Source organism: Embiotoca jacksoni, unplaced genomic scaffold (assembly GCF_022577435.1).
Source record: "Embiotoca jacksoni isolate LCO1_2020_lvr unplaced genomic scaffold, fEmbJac1.0.p SCAF_103, whole genome shotgun sequence".
Taxonomy (NCBI): Eukaryota; Metazoa; Chordata; class Actinopteri; family Embiotocidae; genus Embiotoca; species Embiotoca jacksoni.
The window spans coordinates 479,209-503,315 of NW_027185234.1; the positions used below are offsets into that span (position 1 = coordinate 479,209).

Here is a 24,107-nt window from a genome sequence, read left to right on the forward strand (position 1 = left end):
TTAAACCTGACATATACCGTGTTTCAACCCTGACGTGTTCTGTGTTTCAACCCTGACGTGTTCTGTCTTTCAAACCTGACATATACCATGTTTTAACCCTGATGTTTTCTTTATTTTAACCCTGATGTGTTCTGTATTATAACCATAACGTGTTCCGTGTTTTAACCCTGATGCGTTCCGTGTTTCTGCCCTGACGTGTTCCGTTATTTAACCCTGACGTGTTCTGTCTTTCAAACCTGACATATACCGTGTTTCAAACCTGATGTGTTCCGTATTTTAACCTTGACTTGTTCCATCTTTTAATCCTTACGGGTTCCGTGTTTCAACCCTGACGTGTTCCGTGCTTTAACCCTGATGTGTCCTTTATTATTACCTTGTCGTGTTCCCTGTTTCAACCCTGACATGTTCTGTCTTTCAAACCTGACATATATCATGTTTTAACCCTGATGTGTTCCATGTTTCAACCCTGACGTGTTCCGTATTGTAATGCTCACGTGTTCCATGTTTCAACCCTGTAGTGTTCTGTCTTTCAAACCTGAGGTGTACTGTGTTTTAACCCTGATGTTTTCTTTATTTTAACCCTAATGTGTTTCATGTTTCAACCCTGACGTGTTCCGTATTTTAAACCTCATGCGTTTCATGTTTTAACCCTGACGTGTTCCGTGTTTCAACCCTGATGTGTTCTTTGTTATAACCCTGACATTTTCCGTGTTCTGGAATTTGACTCTGACGTGTTCCATGTTTCAACCCTGATGTGTTCTTAATATAAACCTGACTTGTTCCGTTTTCCATATTCAAACTCTTCAGTATCCGTATTTTAACCCTAACGTGTAACGTGTTTTAATCTTAACGTGTTCCGTGTTTTAACCATGACGTGTTCCAACCCTGACGTTTTCCATGTTCCAACCCTGATGTGTTCCGTGTTTCAACCCTGACATGTTCTGGACTTTGCAGGGCGCCAACACCATGTTTTAGTCACTACATTTGTTGCACTGTGAAACCGGTCGTCCTGGTTTCAGTGAAGCTGTGACTCGTTTATTTTTAGATGAACACCTCTGGTGATGAAGAGGATGATGAAGAGAATGATGAAGAGGGTGATGAAGAGGATGATGAAGGCACTCTGGGAGGCAGAATCATGTCCAACATGTCCCAGTGTGGGAGTGCAGGAACATGTGGGAAACTCCTGTCACATTCCAGGACTGATAAATCTTCCTGCTCCTCCTCCTTCTCCTGTTCCTCCTCCTCCTCGGTCTCAGACACCATGATGCTGCCGTGGCAGCTGCTCCTGGCTGTGGGTGAGTGTCCTGAAATGAGCTGTGTGTTTCTGCTAAATCGTTCTCTTCTGATTTAAAGTTTCTCTGCTGATTTAAAGCTTCAGTCGAAGTTGGTTGTTGTGAGACTGTCGGTCCGAACCAACAGAGCAGATCTACGATGGAAATGTTCTCAGATCTGAATCGTCTTTTCTCCTCAGTTTCAGCTGAGAGTCCTTCACCAGGGAGTGAAGCAGTGATCCATTAGTTTGTGACTCCATCAGAACGGCTGCAAACAGGAGATATGCTGTGAAAAATGTAAATAAAAACAATCTGATGATTTATAATTCACGTAAACTCATTCAATTCAAATTAATTCAAAGACAAAATATGAAATGTAGAAACTGAGAAATATTATTTATGAAAAATATCTGCTCATTTTGAATTTGATGGCAGCAACACGTCTCTAAAAGTTGTGACAGGATCAACAAAAGACTGGAAAAGTTGTGTAAAGATAAATTAAAAAAACACCTGATGGAACATCTGTAACTAATCAGGCTACCATGGCAACAGATCAGTAACATGATTGGGTATAAAAGATGATTTCAGAGAGACAGAGTCTCAGCAGTGAAGATGGGGAGAGGTTCACCACTCTGAAAGACTGTGTTGGAAAATAGTTCAACAATCTAAGAATAATGTTCCTCAACGTAAAACTACAAAGAATTAGTGGATTTCATCGTCTACGGTTCATAATATCATTAAAAGATTCAGAGAATCTGGAGAAATCTCTGAACACAAGGGACAAGGCTGGAAACCAATATTGGATGGTGGTGATCTTCGGGCCCTCAGGCAGCACTGCATTAAAAACACACTATTCTGGAGTGGAAATCACTGCATGGGCTCAGGAACACTTGTGAAAACCATCGTCTGTGAACACAGTTCATCATTGTGTCCACAAATGATGTTAAAACTCTCCAAAGAAGAAACCAGATAGAAACATGATCCAGAAACACCGCCGCCTTCTCTGGACCGAGATCATTGAAGATGGACTGAGGTGAAGTGGACAACTGTCCTGAGGTCTGATGGATCACAATCTGAGATTCTGTTTGGAAATCATGGACGCTGCATCCTCCAGGTTAAAGAGGAGAGGGACCATCCAGCTTGTTATCAGCTCAGTTCTAAAGCCAGCATCTGTGATGGTACAGGGATGCATTAGTGCACATGGCATGGGTAGCTTGAACATCTGGAAGGAAGCATTAATGCTGAATGATATATTCAGGTTTTGGAGCAACATATGCTGCCATCCAGACAACGTCTCTTTCAGGGAAGGTCTTGTTTATTTCAGCAGAACAACGTCCAACCACATTCTGCACGTATTCCAACAGCATGGTTCTCTAGTAGAAGAGTCCGCTGATAAACTGGCCTCCTGCAGTCCAGACCTGTCAATCATTGGAAACATCTGGAGCATCAGGACATGAACAATACAACAAAGGAGACCCTGAACTGTTGAGCAGCTGAAATCCTCTGTCAGGAAAAAATGGGACCACATTTCACTTTCAAAACTCCAGAAACTGGTCTCCTCAGTTCCTAAACATTTCCAGAGTGTTGTTAAAAGAAGAGTTGATGCAGCTCAGTGGTGAACATGATCCTGGAACAACTTTATAGAGACGTGCTGCTGACATCAGATTCACAATGAGAAGATATTTTTAATGAAACAATAACATTTCTCAGTTTCAACATTTGATACGTTGTCTTTGGTTTATTTTCTATTAAATATAAGTTTATGTGATTTATAAACCATCCCATTCTGTATTTATTTACATTTTTCACAGCGTCTCCACTGTTTCAGAAACAGAGTTGTAATATTTATGAAGAAGTTTGTCTTCAGGTTCAGCATGTGGTCCTCTGCTCCTCCAGGATGGATGTGCGTCAGCAGCCAGCGCATGTTGCCGAGGAGACGCTGTGTTTTCCGCGTCACGAGGCCACGGAGCATCCAGCACTACGGCGCTGCTGGCAGTGTGAGCGGCTCGGTGCAGGTCTGTGAGCGGACCCGCTGCTGCGTGGGCTACTTCCACATCAACAACAGCCAGCCGGAGGTGGATGTTCTCGGTAAGAGCCTGCGGTATCTGTGGACTGGACCGGACCGCCTGCTGGACCGACGTTAAAGCTCATATATATGTACGTGGGTTCTGTTCGAGTTCTGACAGGTTCTGTTCCTGCTTCTGTTGCAGCTTGTGACGTGGTGGAAAAGTTCTGCCCAGATTCGACCTGCCGGGCTCAAACACGCTCCGACATCCTGAAGTGTGTCTGTAACACAGACCTGTGCAACAGCGACATCACCTGGAGACCGGAGCCCGAACAAGCCCCGCCCACCAGCCCTTCTCCTGCAGGTGAGGAGGACTGAAGGATTGATGAGATAAACATAATCAACACGTGTAAATGAAGACGCGCATGTTATTCATCATGTTCTTTCAGATGGAAACATGCAGACGGCTGCTCTTCTGGTCGGGATGCTGCTCATCGGGCTCTTCATCGTCCTCTTCATCGTCCTCGCTGTCAGACGGAGGAACTGCTCCCAACAGAAGAGTGAGATCTTCATTGCATCTGATTGATCTCTGGATTGTATTGAGTCTGTGCTGCAGCCTCAAGTGACCTTCAGGTGACCTTTGGGTGATTCTCAGGTGACCTGTAGGTGACCTCCGGGTGACCCCTACATGACCTATGGGCGGCCCCAGGTGACTTTTGTGTGACCCTCAGGTGACCTCCGGGTGACTCTTTGCTTTGTGTTTCAGAGGAGCGTCCAGCGTCCTCCTGTGAGGGTGACAGCGCCCCCCCACCGTGCTCATGCCTCACCACCGTCACCTGTGATGCTGACATCACTGGCGTGGAGCTGCAGCAGGTGACCTCACCTGTCCGACGGTTTAAACCTCAGAGTGTCTCGTGTGTGACCTGGTTGTGTTTATGTGTCACAGATTGTGGGCCGAGGTCATTTTGGGACGGTTTTCCGGGGGCGGTTGCGTGGATGTGTGGTGGCGGTGAAAGTGTTCCCTGCAGGCTGGACGCAGCGGTTCTCCTCCGAGCGGCAGGTGTACGAGCTGCCGCTGATGAAGCACGACGCCATCGTCTCCTTCCTGGGCGCCGGGAGGAAACACGCCGACAGCAGCGGCTTCATCGTGCTGCAGTTCGCCGAACACGTGAGACAAAAACATCTCCGTTTCCTGAGAGATCACACTTCATGTGTTTATACTTGACCAATGACCTTCAGGGTTCCATAGAGGACACGAGAGGAGACGAATACACGCCGAGACCATCAGAGTAAAACGGACAAACTTACACAAGGAGACTGAGATGGAAATGAAACAAATAAGAGAACATAAATAAATAAAAAGAATGAATAAAACCTGATTCATAAGAATGAATTAAATAAAACTACAATAAAATAGAACACAAAACAAATGGATCACAATAAAGCAGTATTACTCCAGAGAGTGTCCTGATGACATCACTGTTGATCCCATAATGACGTTAAAACACCCTCCAGTGTGATATTGTGATCATACAACAAGTTACCAACTAAATAAAACATGTCATCTACATGTGTTCATATTGAGGAACAATTCACTCGAAAATATAAAACTTTTTATTAGAGTGATCTCCGTTTCCATGGCAACACACGGTGTATCACTAACAACTCATGTAATGTCTGCAATGTTTAATACAGGAAATAGTCCGACCCTTAGCAACCACCTAGCAACAGAGAGGATTTCTTGCCTCCAACTGAATAAATACAGAACATAGAAACACTAAACTGATCAGCTAGCTCAGTCTGGTTGGAACAAAGATATCTGATGAACAGAGATATCTGAAGAGCAAAGATATCTGACGAGCAAAGATATCTGATGAGCAAAGATATCTGATGAACAAAGATATCTGATGAACAAAGATGTCTGATGAACAAAGATATCTGATGAACAAAGATATCCATGTTCTCATGTGTTTTTAACATTTTAGCTCCGTGTCATGTGTTCAAACCAAACCGGTCCAGCTAGCCTCCTCTATGATTGTAAGTGCGTGACTATCCGTGGTGTTACGGTACGGGTGCTCGGAGCGACCAAAAAGGACCAAAAGAGACCCGACTTCACCAAATGGGTCATTTAATAGAAATATAACAAGTAGGAACCACATTATATTACATATTATATGAAACTCTATTCTAATTCTATATTCCCATTGAGGAGGTGGAGGGATATTTCTCGTGATGAGCAGGATGTGATGTCATGATGATTTGTTCCAAATGTTCTGTTGACCAATCAGATCTCTGGGGAGGAGCTACTTGTTGTATAATAAAACTGTAAAATATGAATTTAACAAAATTACACCATAAAATCAGGCCAGTACAGATTCTGACAATACTACGTCCCACCCACCGATAGCTGTAACCTGACTGCACCACAGGCCTGTCAATCAAACAGACACGCCCCCAAAAACAGGTCTTCTTGAATCTTCTTTTCTAATGAATGAGGGATTATTTTCAGATGGACCTCCAGAAAACTAATAAGAAGGAGTGACTTTAGCTAACAACACCGAGATAACTGATGGACACATTTTATTCACTTTGGATTTGATGACAGAAGTTGAATGGGAGTCTATGGAGCCGGAGGCTTTTTGGAGCCGACCTCTAGTGGCACTCGCTGGTATTGCAGCTGAAGACACTTCTGGATCGGAACCATTTTGCAGACTTGAAGCTACGAACTCTTTTATATCCAGTTTATGGATGTTCCCAATGAGTTGTCTGGTTCTTGTCTCTTCATGGATTTCTATTGTCTGCATGAACAACAGGTGTGTGTTTGATTTCAGGGCTCTCTGCACTCCTTCCTGTGGAAACACACCAGCAGCTGGACGAGCTCACTGAAGCTGTGCCGCTCATTTTCTCAGGGACTTTCCTATCTGCACTCTGACCTTCTGCTCCATGGTACTGACACAGTGTGTGTGTGTGTGTGTGTGTGTGTGTGTGTGTGTGTGTGTGAGTTGTGATAGAGGGAGAGGACACAGCTTATACATGAAACATGGAGCTGAATGTTTCATGTTGAAATAGACTCTGAACATCAGTTTTAATTCTTTCAGTTCTCCACACTGATATTTTGAATGTTATCATTAAACATGATTAATCAGTCCCTCCATGAAATCACGATCTTGCGCAATATTTCGGGGAGTTTGCAATTATTTTAAATTGCTGAAATTTTTCCATAAAAAACGTCATCATCAGGATCTGTGCTGAAAGTATTAACGACAAAAAGTCAATTCAATTTTATTTTTTATTGGTATAAATCACAACACAGGTTATTTCATGGCTCTTAACACATTAAAGTCTTTACAGCAGAACTTTACAATATTATACAGAGAAACCAACAATTCAACAATCCAACAATTCCCACTTAATCTAGGAGGGAAAAACTCACTTTAACCCTCGTGTTGTCCTTGGGTCAAAATGACCCGCAGCTGTGTTTAACCAAGTTCTATTTTATTTCTATATTTTTATATTTTTTGAGCTCATTGGTCATCATTCTTTAAAGAAACCCTCACAGCCTCCTTGTCACCAATGATCCCAAAAAATATGAAAATAAAATAGAACTTGGTTGAACACAGCTGCGGGTCATTTTGACCCAAGGACAACATGAGGGTTAGCAGGAAGAAATCTCCGACAGAACCAGGATCAGAGGTGGGCGGAGCATCTGTTAACAGAACCGGGCTCAGAGGTGGGCGGAGCATCTGTTAACAGAACCAGGATCAGAGGTGGTCGGCCATCTGCCTCAACCGGTTCGGGTGAGAGGAGAGCAGAGAGAGAAAAGGACAGCATAGAGCTAGAAGAGAAGAACTGTTGGTGGAGACGACAATCACAGAGCAGAGACATGCAGCTCCATGACGGGACATCTGGAAAAGAAAGAACAGAAACTACACGAGTGAAGGAACTGAATGGAGACAACAGATAATAAGAAGAAACTATGGGAGAGAAAAAGATGAAGTTAATGAGATGTGATGGTGAGATATGAGTTATAGAGAGTGAAAGAGTGAGAGGTAAGAAGCCCAGTGCATCATGGGAGGTTCCCCAGCAGCCTCGGTCTATAACAGCAGAACTGCAGGATGGTTCAGGTTCACCTGAGCAGCTCAACTATAAACTTTATCAAAAAGGAACGTTTTGAGTGGAACCTTAAAGCTCGAGAAGGTTTCTGCTCCTGAACACAAACTGGGAGCCTGAAAACTGAAACTCTGATTTACATCCTGCTGGTGGAAACTCTGGGAACCACAAGTAGGCTGAGAGAAGATCTCTGTTGGGATGATGTGGTTCTATAAGATCTATCAGGATGATGTGGTTCTATTAGATCTATCAGGATGATGTGGTTCTATTAGATCTCTGTCAGGATGATGTGGTTCTATTAGATCTATCAGGACGATGTGGTTCTATAAGATCTGTCATGATGATGTGGTTCTACAAGATCTGTCAGGATGATGTGGTTCTGTAAGATCTCTAAGATATGATGGAGCCTGGTCATGTAGAGCTTTGTAAGTCATCAAGAGAATTTTAAATTATATTCTTGATTTAACAGGAAGCCAGTGAAGAGAAGATAAAACTGGAGAAATATGATCTCTCTTGTTAAATCCCGTCAGTACTCTTGCTGCAGCATTTTGGATCAGCTGCAGGTTTTTAATGAGTAATTTGGACATCCTAACAACAAGGAATTACAATAATCTAGTCTAGAAGTAACAAACACATGAATGAGTTTTTCTGCGTCACGCTGAGGAAGGATTTTCCTGATTTTATTAATATTACGTAGATGAAAGAAGGCAGTTCTGGAGATTTGCTTTATATGGTGTCTAAAGGACAAATCCTCATCAAAGATGACTCCAAGGTTCCTCATAGTTTTGCTGGAGGCCAAGACAACGTCATCTAGAGTAACTAAGTGATTACAGAAAGAGTTTCTGAGGTGTTTAGGACCAAGTACAAGAACTTCTGTTTTGTCTGAATTTAGAAGCAGGAAGTTTTTGGTCATCCAGGCCTTTATGTCTTTTAGACAGGCTTCAAGTTTTACTAACGGATTAGTTTCATCTGGTTTTATAGAAAGATATAGCTGAGTGTCATCTGCATAACAATGGAAGTTGATGCAGTGCTTCCTGATGACATCTCCTAATGGAAGCATGTACAAAGTAAAAAGTATTGGGCCTAACACTGAGCCTTGTGGAACTCCATAACTAACTCTTGTTTGTCTGGAAGACTCATTGTTGACATGGACAAACTGCTCCAAAAAGTAAATCTTTTCAAAGTAAACTCTCTTTATTACCAACAATAACCAGCCAGAAAGTCTCTCTACCTGTTTTCATCACCAAATAAAACTCTGTTCACCGGAGAAACAGGAAAAAGAGGAGAAACAGGAAGTGACGGGGTTTGTGGGAAATGTGTTCTTCACATTAAAATGATGATTAAATGTTTCTGATCAAAGGAAGTGATTCCATATTACTGGATGTTAAATGAGTTTTCTCCACACGTCCAGTTGTCAGAGACGTCTCTTTGTTTGTTTCATCCAGCAGGTCTATGTGTTGAATGAACATGAATTAAACAGCATCTAAAGCTCTTATTTTGAAAGGCTGATGTAGTCCTTGTTTCTATATTCCAGTCACAGACGGTCTGTTCTGGAAACATATGCAGCTTTTAGGACTTTTTAGGAACTTTTTTCTCCATGGTTCTCTAAGTTCAATAAATAAATAAAAAGATTAGAACTAAAATATTTCTGATGTGCAGCATGATTATTATCTTAGGAAGTGATTACAGATTTAGTTCTTTATCAGGTGGTGTTTAAAATAAATCACATTTTTGTTTCTCAGCTTACAATTTTTTTTAATTCCTGCAATTTTACACAAAAAACTCACTTAAAACTCCACAAATTACATCTACATTTTTCAGAAAATCCGCCGCAAAAGCAAACATTTTTGATTGCAACAATCACAGAAACACTCTGAAATCCTGGAGGGACTGATTTTCCTCATTAATGAACATGTGAGTCTCTGTGGATCCAAAACATCTGCTGCCTTTAAAAATCCAAACTCCACACGGTGACTGTAGAAGAAGACGGTCTGTTCAGAGTGTGTGAACGATGACCTGCGTGTTGTTGTGGTGCAGATGTACACAAACCTGCGGTGGCCCACCGCGACCTGAGCAGCTCCAACGTGCTGGTGCGGGCGGACGGGACTTGTGTGTTGTGTGACTTTGGCTGCTCCACCATCGTGCGCTCGTGTTCAGGGAGTCGCTGCTGGTGGGACGACACCAGCGCCGTGGAGGTGAGACACAATCACGGCTGCTGACTCATTAGACAGTGACATCATTCCGTTTCAACATCGAGTGAAGACAACAGATTTATATTTATTTATAGTCTTTAAACTTTCACCTACCAGACTTACCAAAATAAACTTTACAACATGTATTGTACATAGCAATGACTCCCCATCTGTGCAGAGTCCGGCTCCGCTGGGAACGCTGCACTACGTCGCCCCTGAAGTCCTCGAAGGATCCGTGAACATCAGCAGCAGCTGCTTCCTCATGCAGGGAGACGTCTACGCTTTAGGGCTGCTGATCTGGGAGGTCTTAATGCGCTGCTCTGATTTATTTAAAGGTTGGACACCTTCAGGATGGATGGATGGATGGATGATGGGTGAATGGATGGATGGATGGATGGATGATGGATAAATGGATAAATGGATGGATGGATGAATGGTTGGATGATGGATGAATGGATGGATGATGGATGAATGAATGGATGGATGGATAGATGGATAGATGGATAGATGGATGGATGGTGATTGGGAGGAACGGCCTGCCCGATCTGAACCCGAGTGGTGTTTCGTTATTGGACTAATGTGCTAGTCACGGTTTGGCCATAACAAACATCATGTACGAACATAACGTCGGTCATCAGTCTACCTGGTACCAGAACACCTTAGGCTGAGATCAATGATCGACTTTGTAGTCGTATCATCTGATCTGCGGCCGTATGTCTTGGACACTCAGGAGCAGAGCTGTCAGCTGATCACCACCTGGTGGTGAGTTGGATCAGATGGGAGTCGGCTGGAAAGACTTGGCAAGCCCAAAAGTGTACTGAGGGTGAACTGGGAACGTCTGGCAGAGGAACCTGTCTGGGGGGTCTTCAACTCTCACCTCCGGAAGAACTTCTCACGCATCCCGAGGGAGTTTGGGGACATGGAGTTCGAGTGGACCATGTTCAAAGCCTCTATTGTGGACGCGGCCGCTAAGAGTTGTGGTTGGAAGGTCATCGGTGCCTGTCGCAGCAGCAACCCAAGAACCCGGTGGTGGACACCGGGGGTGAGGGAAGCTGTCAAGCTGAAAAAGGAGGCCTTTCAGGCCTGGTTGGCTCAGGGGTCTCCTGAAGCAGCTGACAGGTACAGGCAGGCCAGAAGGGTCACGGATGCTAAAACTCGGGCATGGGAGGAGTTCGGGGAGGCCAGAGAAGGACTTTCGGTTGGCCTCAAGGAAATTCTGGAAAACCATCCGACGACTCAGGAAGGGAAAGCAGGGACAAGGGTGGTGGAGGAAGGGGGGCACTGCTGACTCGGATGGGGGACATCGTCAGGCGGTGGAAAGAGCACTTTGAGGAACTCTGGAGAGGAGGCAGCGTCTGAAGACTTGGGAGGGGTCGCACCCATATCCCTGGCAGAGGCCTCTGAGGTAGTCAAAAAGCTCCTCGGTGGCAAAGCGCCGGGGGTGGATGAGATCCGCCCTGAGATGCTGAAGGCACTGGACATTGCTGGGCTGTCTTGGCTGACACACCTTTTCAATGTTGCATGGGGGTTGGGAACAGTGCCCATGGACTGGCAGACCGGGGTGGTGGTTCCCATTTTCAAAAAAGAGGACCGGAGAGTTGCTCCAACTATCGGGGTATCACACTACTCAGCCTCCCGGGCAAAGCTTGTGCCAGGGTGCTGGAAAGGAGGCTCCAACCGTTTGTCGAACCTCAGATTCAAGAGGAGCAGTGCGGATTCTGTCCTTGCCGTGGAACAGTGGACCAGATCTTTACCCTCGCAGGACTACTGGAGGGGTGCTGGGAGTTTAACCATCCAGTCTAGATGTGCTTTGTGGACTTGTAGAAGGCTTTTGACCGGGTCCCCTGGGGGTTTTGGTGGTGGGGGGGAGGGGGAGGGGGTATGGGTACGGGCCATCCGGGCTCTGTACAACCGCAGTAGGAGCTGTGTTCGTATTCTCGGCAATAAGTCAGACATGTTTCCAGTGGGCGTGGCCTCCACCAGGGCTGTCCTTTGTCACCAATCCTGTTTGTGACCTTCATGGACAGGATATCTAGGCGCAGCCGGGGGGAGGAGCACGTCGGGTTCGGGGGTCTCCGGATCGCATCTCTGCTGTTTGCAGATGATGTGGTCCTGTTGGCCTCTTCGGACCTCCAGCACTCACTGGGGCGGCTTGCAGCCAAGTATGAAGCGGCAGGGATGAGGGTCAGCATCCCCAAATCTGAGGCCATGGTTTTCTGCTGGAAACCGGTGGATTGCTCCCTCCAGGTGGGGACGGAGTGCCTGCCTCAAGTGAAGGAGTTTAAGTATCTCAGGGTCTTGTTCACGAGTGAGGGGAGGGTGGAGGATGGAGCGGGAGATCGACCCCCAGATCGGTGCGGCTGCAGCAGTACAACAGGCGCTGCACCGGACCGTGTTGGTGAAGAGGAGCTGAGCCGGAAGGCGAAGCTCTCAGTTTACCAGACAATCTACGTTCCGACCCTCACCGATGGTCAGCAGCTCTCTGGGTCGTGACCGAAAGAACGAGGTTGCGGCTACAAGCGGCCGAAATGAGTTTCCTCCGTAGGAGGCTGGCCTCAGCCTCAAAGATCGGGTAAGGAGCTCGGACATCAGGAGGGAACTTGGGGTTGAGGCGCTAATCCTTCGTGTTGAAAGTTGTCAGCTGAGGTGGTTCGGGCATCTGATCAGGATCCTCCTGGGCGCCTCCCTCAGGAGGTTTTCCGGGCACGCCCAACTGGCAGGAGATCCCAGGGAAGACCCAGGACACTCTGGAGGGATTATATCTCCCGGTTGGCCTAGGAACATCTCGGGATCCTCCAGCATGAGCTGGAAAATGTTGCAGGAGAGGGAAGTCTGGGTCAGCTTGCTTGGCTGTTGCCACCGCGACCCAACCCGGATAAGTGGAAGATGATGAATGGATGATGGATGGATTGATGATGAATGATGGATGGATGACGGATGATGGATGGATGATGGACAATGGATGGATGGTGGATGATGGACAATGGGTGGATGATGGACAATGGATGGATGGTGGATGATGGATGGATGGTGGATGGATGATGGACAATGGATGGATGGTGGATGATGGATGGATGGATGGTGGATGATGGATGACGGATGGATGATGGATGCCTCTCTAAAGGATGTGTAACTGACCTGAACATAATGAATCCTTCATGTCCAGGTCATGTTGTTCCTCACCACCTGCTGCCATATGAATCAGAATTGGGTGCCGATGTAACTCGGGAGAGACTCGTCCTGTTGGTGTCTCACCTGGACAGGAGACCTTCTGTCCCTGAACACTGGGAGCTGCTGCCACAGGTATTCTGTCTCAGAGCCTTCAGCCTATTCGGTCAGCTGTGCTAGACAGTAGCATGTTTACAGCGGCGTGTTTGGTGTCATCAGCCAGTAGATATCAGAAAAAAAGTCTCCAAAATTTCAAAAACAATCTTTCAAGAGCTTTTAAAATAAAACTGTTCAATCGAATAAAAACCTTTTTAAAAATTAAGAAACAGAATGAAACTATGATCATTTACAAGCTCATTATGATGTAATAAAGCCAATAATAATCTAATATTGTTTACAATATGTGATTTCCTCAGAACATCAGATTGTGATTCATCTATAACAGAATCTAAAACGTCTTTATTCTTTTGGTAAACACCAGCCAACATGTTGTAATGATGTCATCCTCTTGATGCTGTAATGATGTCATCCTCTGGATGCTGTAATGATGTCATCCTCTTGATGATGTAATGATGTCATCCTCTGGATGTTGTAATGATGTCATCCTCTGGATGCTGTAATGTCATATGATGTCATCCTCTGGATGCTGTAATGTCATCCCCTTGATGCTGTAATGATGTCATCCCCTTGATGCTGTAATGATGTCATCCTCTGGATGCTGTAATGATGTCATCCTCTTGATGTTGTAATGATGTCATCCTCTGGATGTTGTAATGATGTCATCCTCTTGATGCTGTAATGATGTCATCCTCTTCATGATGTAATGATGTCATCCTCTGGATGTTGTAATGATGTCATCCTCTGGATGTTGTAATGATGTCATCCTCTTGATGTTGTAATGATGTCATCCTCTACATGCTGTAATGATGTCATCCTCTGGATGTTGTAATGATGTCATCCTCTGGATGTTGTAATGATGTCATCCTCTTCATGCTGTAATGATGTCATCCTCTTCATGTTGTAATGATGTCATCCTCTGGATGTTGTAATGATGTCATCCTCTACATGCTGTAATGATGTCATCCTCTGGATGCTGTAATGATGTCATCCTCTGGATGTTGTAATGATGTCATCCTCTTCATGCTGTAATGATGTCATCCTCTGGATGTTGCAATGATGTCATCCTCTTGATGTTGTAATGATGTCATCCTCTGGATGTTGTAATGATGTCATCCTCTGGATGTTGTAATGATGTCATCCTCTTGATGTTGTAATGATGTCATCCTCTGGATGTTGTAATGATGTCATCCTCTTGATGTTGTAATGATGTCATCCTCTTGATGCTGTAATGATGTCATCCTCTGGATGTTGTAATGATGTCATCCTCTGGATGCTGTAATGATGTCATCCTCTTGATGTTGTAATGATGTCATCCTCTGGATGCTGTAATGATGTCATCCTCTTGATGTTGTAATGATGTCATCCTCTGGATGTTGTAATGATGTCATCCTCTTGATGTTGTAATGATGTCATCCTCTTGATGTTGTAATGATGTCATCCTCTTGATGCTGTAATGATGTCATCCTCTGGATGTTGTAATGATGTCATCCTCTGGATGTTGTAATGATGTCATCCTCTGGATGTTGCAATGATGTCATCCTCTGGATGCTGTAATGATGTCATCCTCTGGATGTTGTAATGATGTCATCCTCTTGATGTTGTAATGATGTCATCCTCTGGATGTTGTAATGATGTCATCCTCTGGATGTTGTAATGATGTCATCCTCTTGATGCTGTAATGATGTCATCCTCTTCATGCTGTAATGATGTCATCCTCTGGATGTTGCAATGATGTCATCCTCTTGATGTTGTAATGATGTCATCCTCTGGATGTTGTAATGATGTCATCCTCTTGATGTTGTAATGATGTCATCCTCTGGATGTTGTAATGATGTCATCCTCTGGATGCTGTAATGATGTCATCCTCTTGATGTTGTAATGATGTCATCCTCTTGATGTTGTAATGATGTCATCCTCTTGATGCTGTAATGATGTCATCCTCTGGATGTTGCAATGATGTCATCCTCTTGATGCTGTAATGATGTCATCCTCTTCATGCTGTAATGATGTCATCCTCTGGATGTTGCAATGATGTCATCCTCTTGATGTTGTAATGATGTCATCCTCTGGATGTTGTAATGATGTCATCCTCTTGATGTTGTAATGATGTCATCCTCTGGATGTTGTAATGATGTCATCCTCTTGATGTTGTAATGATGTCATCCTCTTGATGTTGTAATGATGTCATCCTCTGGATGCTGCAATGATGTCATCCTCTGGATGTTGTAATGATGTCATCCTCTTGATGTTGTAATGATGTCATCCTCTGGATGTTGTAATGATGTCATCCTCTGGATGTTGTAATGATGTCATCCTCTTGATGCTGTAATGATGTCATCCTCTTCATGCTGTAATGATGTCATCCTCTGGATGTTACAATGATGTCATCCTCTTGATGTTGTAATGATGTCATCCTCTGGATGTTGTAATGATGTCATCCTCTTGATGTTGTAATGATGTCATCCTCTGGATGTTGTAATGATGTCATCCTCTTGATGCTGTAATGATGTCATCCTCTGGATGTTGTAATGATGTCATCCTCTTGATGTTGTAATGATGTCATCCTCTTGATGCTGTAATGATGTCATCCTCTTGATGTTGTAATGATGTCATCCTCTTGATGCTGTAATGATGTCATCCTCTGGATGTTGTAATGATGTCATCCTCTTGATGTTGTAATGATGTCATCCTCTTGATGCTGTAATGATGTCATCCTCTGGATGTTGTAATGATGTCATCCTCTTGATGTTGTAATGATGTCATCCTCTTGATGTTGTAATGATGTCATCCTCTGGATGCTGTAATGATGTCATCCTCTGCATGTGTCTCCTGTCAGGGTGCTGCGCTGACTGAGCTCCTAACTGACTGCTGGGACGGAGATCCGGACGCACGTCTCTCAGCTCACTGTGTGCTGGACAGACTGCTGTCTCTTCAGCCCTGATCTGCTGTTGCCGTGTCTCATTGTCTTCGTATCTAATTGTCTCACAATCTCCGTGTCTCAGTGTCTCATTGTCTCTGTGTCTCAGCCTGAACTGTCTGTCCAACGTAGAGAGCTCCTGTTCCAAAAGGTTTTGTTTTCATCAGGAAGATCTTGGTTTAAAAGCAGTTTCAGTTTTGAACACCGTATTAAAGCATGTGCAGTGCTGTTTCTATCACCTGCAAAATATCTAAAGTATCAAAATATTTTTAACATTTCATGACGCCTTCATCTCCTCACGCCTCAACGCCTGCAGCAGCCTCTTCACCTCCATCCATCATCCATCAGTCCAATTCAATGTCTTCACCTCCATCTAACATCCATAAGATTTTACTGTGGACTGGTGAGATTCTCTCCCTCCTGTTAGCTGAGCTGATTGTCCCGTTAGTCTGACATCACCACAGACTTCTATCTGTTCTGGTTCTATCTGTTCTGGTTCTATCTGTTCTGGAGACACGTCCTAAAACTCATTTCAGTTGAGGAAGGAGCTGCCTGAGGAAATAAAGTCTTAAATCTCTTTTTAAAACAGACGTGCATCAGAGCTTTTAGTTGATCCACTTTTATAGCCTGTTTTTAATGTGTTTTAATGTGTTTTAATGTGTTTTCATTGATCATTGTGTTGTTAGAATTCACTGGTTTTGTTTTAATGGATTATTTTATGTGAAGCTGGTGAAACTGGAGCTTAGAAACATGTTACAAATAAAGTTTATTATTATGTTTATTATAAAGCATTTCAATGAATCAGTGTGTGTGTGTGTTGTAATGTTCTGTGGTTCCGGTTGGTCTCTTTATTGTTACCGTGTATCGCACTACGGCGCACCTTGCTGACATCATCACAAGACAGTTTTACCTGAACCGGAAATACCCAGGATATTACATCCGTGTGTGTGTGTGTGTCATTCTGACCCCGTGTTTATACACCGACAGAGTGAAGGTGAGGGAGCCAATCCAATCCCTCGGTTTTGTACCACGTGACAGTGAAACCCGGAACACCAGTGCCAGCTGTAGCTGCGTGTTCCCGCGCCGAGCACCTTTCTGTCCTTCCGACTGTATAACGTGTTTCCGGTGATGAGGGCAGCCCTGCTGCACGTGTCCGTCCCTCTCGTGCTGTGTGTCGTCCTGGCCAACACGAGCCTGTTCGCCGCCGTGCACGTGGAGCTGACCTACGATGATTACGCGGAGAAGCGGCTCGAGCACGCGCCTGCGTTCCTGTCGATGCCGTGGAACAGCGTGGTGAACGTCGGCTACGTCATCATGGGGCTGCGCTGGCTGCTGCGGCGGAGCGACGCGGCGGAGACGGAGCAGAGCCGCTACCTGCGGCAGGTGTTCGCGCTCATGGCCGTCTTTTACGCTCCCGTGCAGTGGACGCGCCTGGCCGTGCTGCGGCGCGCTCCCGCGGTGCTCGACCAGTGGGTCACCCTACCGATCTTCGCGTGGGTTCCCGCGTGGATCGACTTCATCGAGCATCTGCCGGCGAAGCGGCGCGCGTCGCACGCGGCAGCTCTCGAGCTGTGCTCTCTCTTCAGCTACGGCCTCGCGCTGCTGCACGAGCGCGGCTTCGAGGCGGCGCTGGGCTGCCACGTCGCCTTTTCGGTGTACAAGGGAGTTCGCGTGCAGCTGACGCACGGGGACGGCGTCTCGCGGAGGTATCTCGCGCTGGCCATCCTGTCCTGTGCGGGGTTCGTGGTGCTGAAGCTGCTGGATCACTGGCTCGCGCGGTACCGGCTGTTCCAGCAGCTCACCGGACACTTCTGGTCCAAAGTGTGTGACGTGCTGCAGTTCCACTTCAGTTTCTGTTTCCTCACCGCGCTGACGAACCGGGCGGTGGAGGAGAGCGCGGCGCGGCGGGAGTGAGAGGGGGGGGGGCTGACTACTAACATGAATAAATGTCCAGTTTTGAATAAACAGCAGAGAATGAAATGAAATCTGTTCATGATGATTGTTAGAGACCTCTGAACTGCTCTACTGTTCAGGTGTGTGAACAGGTGTGTGTTTTTACAGGTGTGTGTTTTTACAGGTGTGTGTTTTTACAGGTGTGTGTTTTTACAGGTGTGTGTTTACAGGTGTGTGTTTTTACAGGTGTGTGTTTTTACAGGTGTGTGTTTTTACAGGTGTGTGTTTTTACAGGTGTGTGAACAGGTGATGAGAACTGTTTCAGAGGAAAATCTGTCAGGCTAATGAGAAGTCTGAGCTCAGGTGTGTCTCACCTGGAAACTTTAATTAAAACTAGAGATTGAACACACACATTAGAACATATCAACACACATTAGAACACATAGAACATATTAGAACACAGAACATATAGAACATATCAGAACACATTAGAACACAGAACATATCAGCACACATCAGAACATAGAACACAGAACATATAGAACATATCAGCACACATTAGAACACAGAACATATCAGCACACATCAGAACATAGAACACAGAACATATAGAACACATCAGCACACCATAGAACACATCAGAAGATATCAGAACATGTAGAACATATCAGAACACATTAGAACACATAGAACATAGAGAACATATTAGAACATATAGAACACATTAGAACACAGAACATATCAGAACATGTAGAACATATCAGAACACATTAGAACACATAGAACATATCAGAACACGTAAAGCATATAGAACATATCAGAACATATCAGAACACATTAGAACACAGAACATATCAGAACACATAGAACATAGCACACATAGAACACCTAGAACATATAGAACATATCAGCACACATCGGAACACAGTGACGTTCTGTAATGTGAGACAAAAGTGAACAGATGAGAAGAGAGAAGACAGAACACGTGTGGACCGGTGAACACGTATGGACCGGTGAACGCGTGTGGACCGGTGAACGCGTGTGGACCGGTGAACGCGTGTGGACCGGTGAACTCGTGTGGACCGGTGAACGCGTGTGGACCGGTGAACACGTGTGGACCGGTGAACACGTGTGGACCGGTGAACACGTGTGGACCGGTGAACGCGTGTGGACCGGTGAACACGTGTGGACCGGTGAACGCGTGTGGACCGGTGAACGCGTGTGGACCAGTGAACACGTGTGGACCGGTGAACGCGTGTGGACCGGTGAACGCGTGTGGACCGGTGAACGCGTGTGGACCGGTGAACGCGTGTGGACCGGTGAACGCGTGTGGACCGGTGAACGCGTGTGGACCGGTGAACACGTGTCCCCGGGTCACAGCTGGTGTTTGGTGACGGCAGTGAGGACCGGCTCGGAGGCTGCGGTCCTTCTGCTCCACAGCAGGGCTAGGCCCGCCTCCCGGAAGTCCTGATTGGAGCAGTAGATCAGAGGGTTCAGACCGCAGTCCAGGTAGGACATCACCGAGGACAGCGTCCTCAACCAATCAGGTGCCGGAGACAGGTCCATCCGACCCAGCAGGATGAGCTGGCAGGAAGACACGAGGTGAGTGGACACGCGTGTGCGGCAATAACACGCAGTAATGATGTGTCAGTTTGTGTACCTCAGACACCACAAAGGGTGTGTAGCACGTGATGTAGGAGGCCACCAGCAGGGGAGCCACTTCACACACATCCTCCTCTTCATCACTGAGGAGAAACACACACATCCTCCTCTTCATCACTGAGGAGAAACACACACATCCTCCTCTTCATCACTGAGGAGAAACACACACAACCTCCTCTTCATCACTGAGGAGAAACACACACAACCTCCTCTTCATCACTGAGGAGAAACACACACATCCTCCTCTTCATCACTGAGGAGAAACACACACAACCTCCTCTTCATCACTGAGGAGAAACACACATCCTCCTCTTCATCACTGAGGAGAAACACACACATCCTCCTCTTCATCACTGAGGAGAAACACACACAACCTCCTCTTCATCACTGAGGAGAAACACACATCCTCCTCTTCATCACTGAGGAGAAACACACACATCCTCCTCTTCATCACTGAGGAGAAACACACACAACCTCCTCTTCATCACTGAGGAGAAACACACACAACCTCCTCTTCATCACTGAGGAGAAACACACATCCTCCTCTTCATCACTGAGGAGAAACACACACAACCTCCTCTTCATCACTGAGGAGAAACACACACAACCTCCTCTTCATCACTGAGGAGAAACACACACAACCTCCTCTTCATCACTGAGGAGAAACACACACATCCTCCTCTTCATCACTGAGGAGAAACACACACAACCTCCTCTTCATCACTGAGGAGAAACACACACATCCTCCTCTTCATCACTGAGGGTGTTTCTGTAAACTCTCCTGATGAAGGCTGATCAATTAATGGACTCGTTGAGTCTCTTTTCTTTCATTCAGATACAGTTTAGCTCCCGTCAGGTCACATGACCTCGTCTGATGTCTGCTGCTTTACCTGTTACAGCTAACAGCAGTCAGCACAGAGCTGCCGATGATGAGGAGGAAGGGGAGGAAGATGCAGATGGAGAAAGCACAGAGAATGTAGACCAACATGTCAGAGTAGCTGCTCTCCCAGAAGACGGCGCACAGCATCTCTGCAGGGTCGTACCTGCAGGCACAGGAAGACGTGATGAACACAAGGGGGCTCCAACTGAAACGTTTAAACAAGCTGCACACCTGATCCACGCATAGACCACAGGGACGCTCCCGAAAACCACGCCTGTCACCCAGGAGGCCGAACATGCTGTCACCATGACGACAAAGAGAGCTCTTCTCATGGAGGCCCGGCCAATCAGCCGCTGCACACAGAGGGTGGCTGGAAGGACAAAGAGAAGAGGACCATCAGGAGGCTGCTGTCTACTAACACTGCAGAATCACTGCAGTATCACTAGGCTAACACTGCAGAATAACTGTACTAACACTGCAGTATCACTGTACAAAAACTGCAGAATCACCATAGTATCACAGTACTAACACTGCAGTATCACTGTACTATCATTGTACTAAAACTGCAATATCACTGTATAAACACTTCTGTATCACTATACTAACACTGCAGAATCACTGCAGTATCACTGTACTAACACTGCAGAATAACTGTACTAACACTTCAGTATCACTGTAGTATCACTGTACTAACACTTCAGTATCACTGTACTAACACCAGTATCACTGTAGTATCACTGTACTAACACTGCAGTATCACTATACTAACACTGCAGAATCACTGTAGTATCTCTATACTAACACTGCAGTATCACTGCAGTATCACTGTATAAACACTTCTGTATCACTATACTAACACTGTAGAATCACTGCAGTATCACTGTAGTATCTCTATACTAACACTGCAGTATCACTGTATAAACACTTCTGTATCACTATACTAACACTGCAGAATCACTGTAGTATCTCTATACTAACACTGCAGTATCACTGCAGTATCACTGTATAAACACTTCTGTATCACAGTACTAACACTGTAGAATCACTGTGCTATCACAGTACTAACACTGCAGAATCACTCCAGTATCACTGTACTAACACTGCAGAATCACTGCAGAATCACTGTACTAAAACTGCAGTATCACTGTACTGACACTGTACTAACACTGCAGAATCACTGCAGCATCACTGTACTAGCATTGCAGAATCACTGTACTATCACTGCAGTATCACTGTACTAAAACTGCAGTATCACTGTACTGACACTGCTACAGTAACACTGCAGTAGTATCACAGAGCGGTTGCATCCAGATTCAGGTCCAGCTGGAGGGGATGAACGTCCTCATAGAACTCAGCTTACAACGAGTAACTGATGGTTGACAAGCATTCTGACTCTACTTCCTGTTTGTGTGTTGATTTAGTTCCCAAAGACAGAATATATAAATATATTTCAGAACTTGTTCCAGTTCGTTGCAGAGATGCAACATGTTGTGGATTTAAATCTAAAACAAAATAATTATAACAACTTTAATAATAACACCGGTTCCATTTATGAATATGACTGTTGTTCACTGCAGATTAAATTGAAGTCAGGAAACTGAGTTAAATATGAACTGAGGCTCCCGGTGGGAAGAGGAAGTGGGAACAGGAAGTGTGTGTGTAGTACCAAGGCTCCCGATAGAGGAGGTGATGAAGGAGAACTTCAGCAGGCTGACCACCTCACACCACGGTGACCTCTGACCTCCCGTCAGGATGGCGAGCATGGAGCCGGAGATGATGAGGATGGAGCAGCCTTCACAATAAAGGGTTCATAGTCAGATATGAGGATCAACCACATGACATCCCATAATGCACTGGTGCTGGTGTCAGTGTGAGCTGTACCTAAATCTGACAGGGTGAGACTGATGAAAGGAAACCAGTACCGACAGGAGAACTGACCGCGGCACTGAAACAACACAGACGAGTGGACGTCCATCATCTGTTTCCAGACGCTCACATGTTTGAAGTCAACCGTTTCCATGGAGACTGACAATAAACTGTAACATGAATTTATTTAAACAACACCAATATCATCAGCTTCACCACCTCACCATGACTTTCACCAGCAGTACCAACGTGTTTCCTACAACTCCCACGAGCATCTCCAGTCCCAGAACCGCCACCAGCAGCCACCGCTCCGCCTCCGACCACGAGCGCTCGGCCACCGTCCCGTTCCACCGTCCGTCCACTGCACGCGAGGAGGTCAGAGACCAGAGGACAGAGATATGAGGACAGAGAGATGACAGCGGAGATCAGAGGACAGAGACATGAGGGCGGAGACCAGAGGACAGAGACCAGAGGACGGAGACATGAGGACGGAAACATGAGGACAGACAAGGACACATGTGTCCACCTTTAAGCTTCATCTGTAACATGACAGTCGCCACATGGGTCATGTGGACTTGGAGGAAGTTAGAATGTATTTGAATGAATGAATGAGTGAATGAATGAATGAGTGAATGATTGAATGAATGAGTGAGTGAATGAATGAGTGAATGAATGAATGAATGAGTGAGTGAATGAATGAGTGAATGAATGAATGAGTGAATGAATGAATGATTGAATGAATGAATAATTGAATGAATGAGTGAATGAATGAATGAGTGAATGAATGAATGATTGAATGAATAATTGAATGAATGAGTGAATGAATGAATGAGTGAATGAATGAATGAGTGAATGAATGAATGATTGAATGAATGAATAATTGAATGAATGAGTGAATGAATGAATGAGTGAATGAATGAATGATTGAATGAATAATTGAATGAATGAATGAATGAATAATTGAATGAATGAGTGAATGAATGGATAATTGAATGAATTAATGAATGAATAATTGAGTGAGTGAATGAATGAGTGAATGAATGAATGAATCACTGCATCTCAACGTGTGAAAAACGAACCATCTGGTCAGGAAGACAGGAAGGCTGCACTTACTTTAACAGTCAGCTCTCAGTCCACAGCGTCCTCCTGTTTCCTCCTGTCTCCTACTGTCTCTGTCTGTCTCCTACTGTCTCCGTCTGTCTCCACCTGTCTCCACCTGTCTCCTTCGGCCTCCGTCTGTCTCCTTCGTTGCAGCAAGATGTTTGTTACTGAGAACTCAGATCAAAGTGTCAGCAGAACATTTCCAATTAAAAGTGACCTGCTCCAGTGAAGACGTCTGTCTCTGTCCGTCCGTCCGTCTCTGTCCGCTCCAGTGAAGACGTCTGTGACTGATTCGTCTAATAAAACTCTCATCAAGGTGTTTCTGCGTCTGAAATGTGAAAAGGTTGTTGGGGTGAAAGCGAACTTCTACCAGGACATGATGTAGTTCGGTGTGACTGTCAGCTGTTCAAAGTGAAGCAGGAACACCTGCAGCTCACCTGGACATCATCTGTTGCCATGGAGACCACACAACACAGAGTTCATGTCAACAGTGATACCAGAGGATGTGCACAATGTTTGTCATATGGATGTTTAATTTGTGCACTTAGCATCAGGACCATTTAATGAGTCTGTGTGTGTGTGTGTGTGTGTGTGTGTGTGTGTGTGTGTGTGTGTCCACACTCCAACACACTAGGTGGCGGTAATTTGCTGCTTCCCTTTACTTTTTCTTTTTTTTAAACTTGATTAATAAACATGAGGTTTACAACAAACAAGTTACAATAAGGAAAGACATTAAACATGGCAGGGTCATAACTACGAAATCAAATGAAATGTAATTGTCTTAAAATACTGAAAGTCTTTGTGGCCTTTAGATTTGTCTTTATAAATCCTATCAGTGTGCTGAATTGTTTGAGTTCAGACCGGCACATCCGGGAACTTTGTCTTTCAGAAACGACCCCGCCCCTTTCGGAGGAGAACATGT

At 45.2% G+C, this 24,107-nt stretch overlaps 3 protein-coding genes across 3 annotated transcripts; 2 read left to right on the plus strand and 1 right to left on the minus strand.

Annotated features, from left to right (window-relative positions):
• Positions 1-1,245: 1,245 nt before the first annotated feature.
• LOC138213838 (anti-Muellerian hormone type-2 receptor-like) lies at positions 1,246-16,550 on the plus strand. The gene is made up of 11 exons (XM_069175139.1): positions 1,246-1,295; positions 3,168-3,359; positions 3,482-3,640; positions 3,726-3,836; positions 4,043-4,149; positions 4,223-4,444; positions 6,108-6,222; positions 9,424-9,581; positions 9,757-9,913; positions 12,745-12,881; positions 15,703-16,550. The coding sequence occupies exons 1-11, from the start codon at positions 1,262-1,264 to the stop codon at positions 15,805-15,807; spliced, it is 1,497 nt and encodes a 498-aa protein (XP_069031240.1). The 5' UTR covers positions 1,246-1,261; the 3' UTR covers positions 15,808-16,550.
• Positions 16,551-16,804: 254 nt separating this feature from the next.
• tmem187 (transmembrane protein 187) lies at positions 16,805-17,721 on the plus strand. Its single transcript, XM_069174895.1, has one exon. The coding sequence runs from the start codon at positions 16,912-16,914 to the stop codon at positions 17,695-17,697; it is 786 nt and encodes a 261-aa protein (XP_069030996.1). The 5' UTR covers positions 16,805-16,911; the 3' UTR covers positions 17,698-17,721.
• Positions 17,722-18,928: 1,207 nt separating this feature from the next.
• Positions 18,929-22,653, minus strand: LOC138213667 (pinopsin). The gene is given in 8 exon segments (XM_069174920.1): positions 18,929-19,260; positions 19,337-19,421; positions 20,229-20,381; positions 20,450-20,588; positions 21,885-22,040; positions 22,094-22,163; positions 22,309-22,445; positions 22,593-22,653. Coding segments are annotated over 8 exon segments (1,011 nt in total). The 3' UTR covers positions 18,929-19,050.
• Between the last annotated feature and the right edge of the window lie 1,454 nt (positions 22,654-24,107).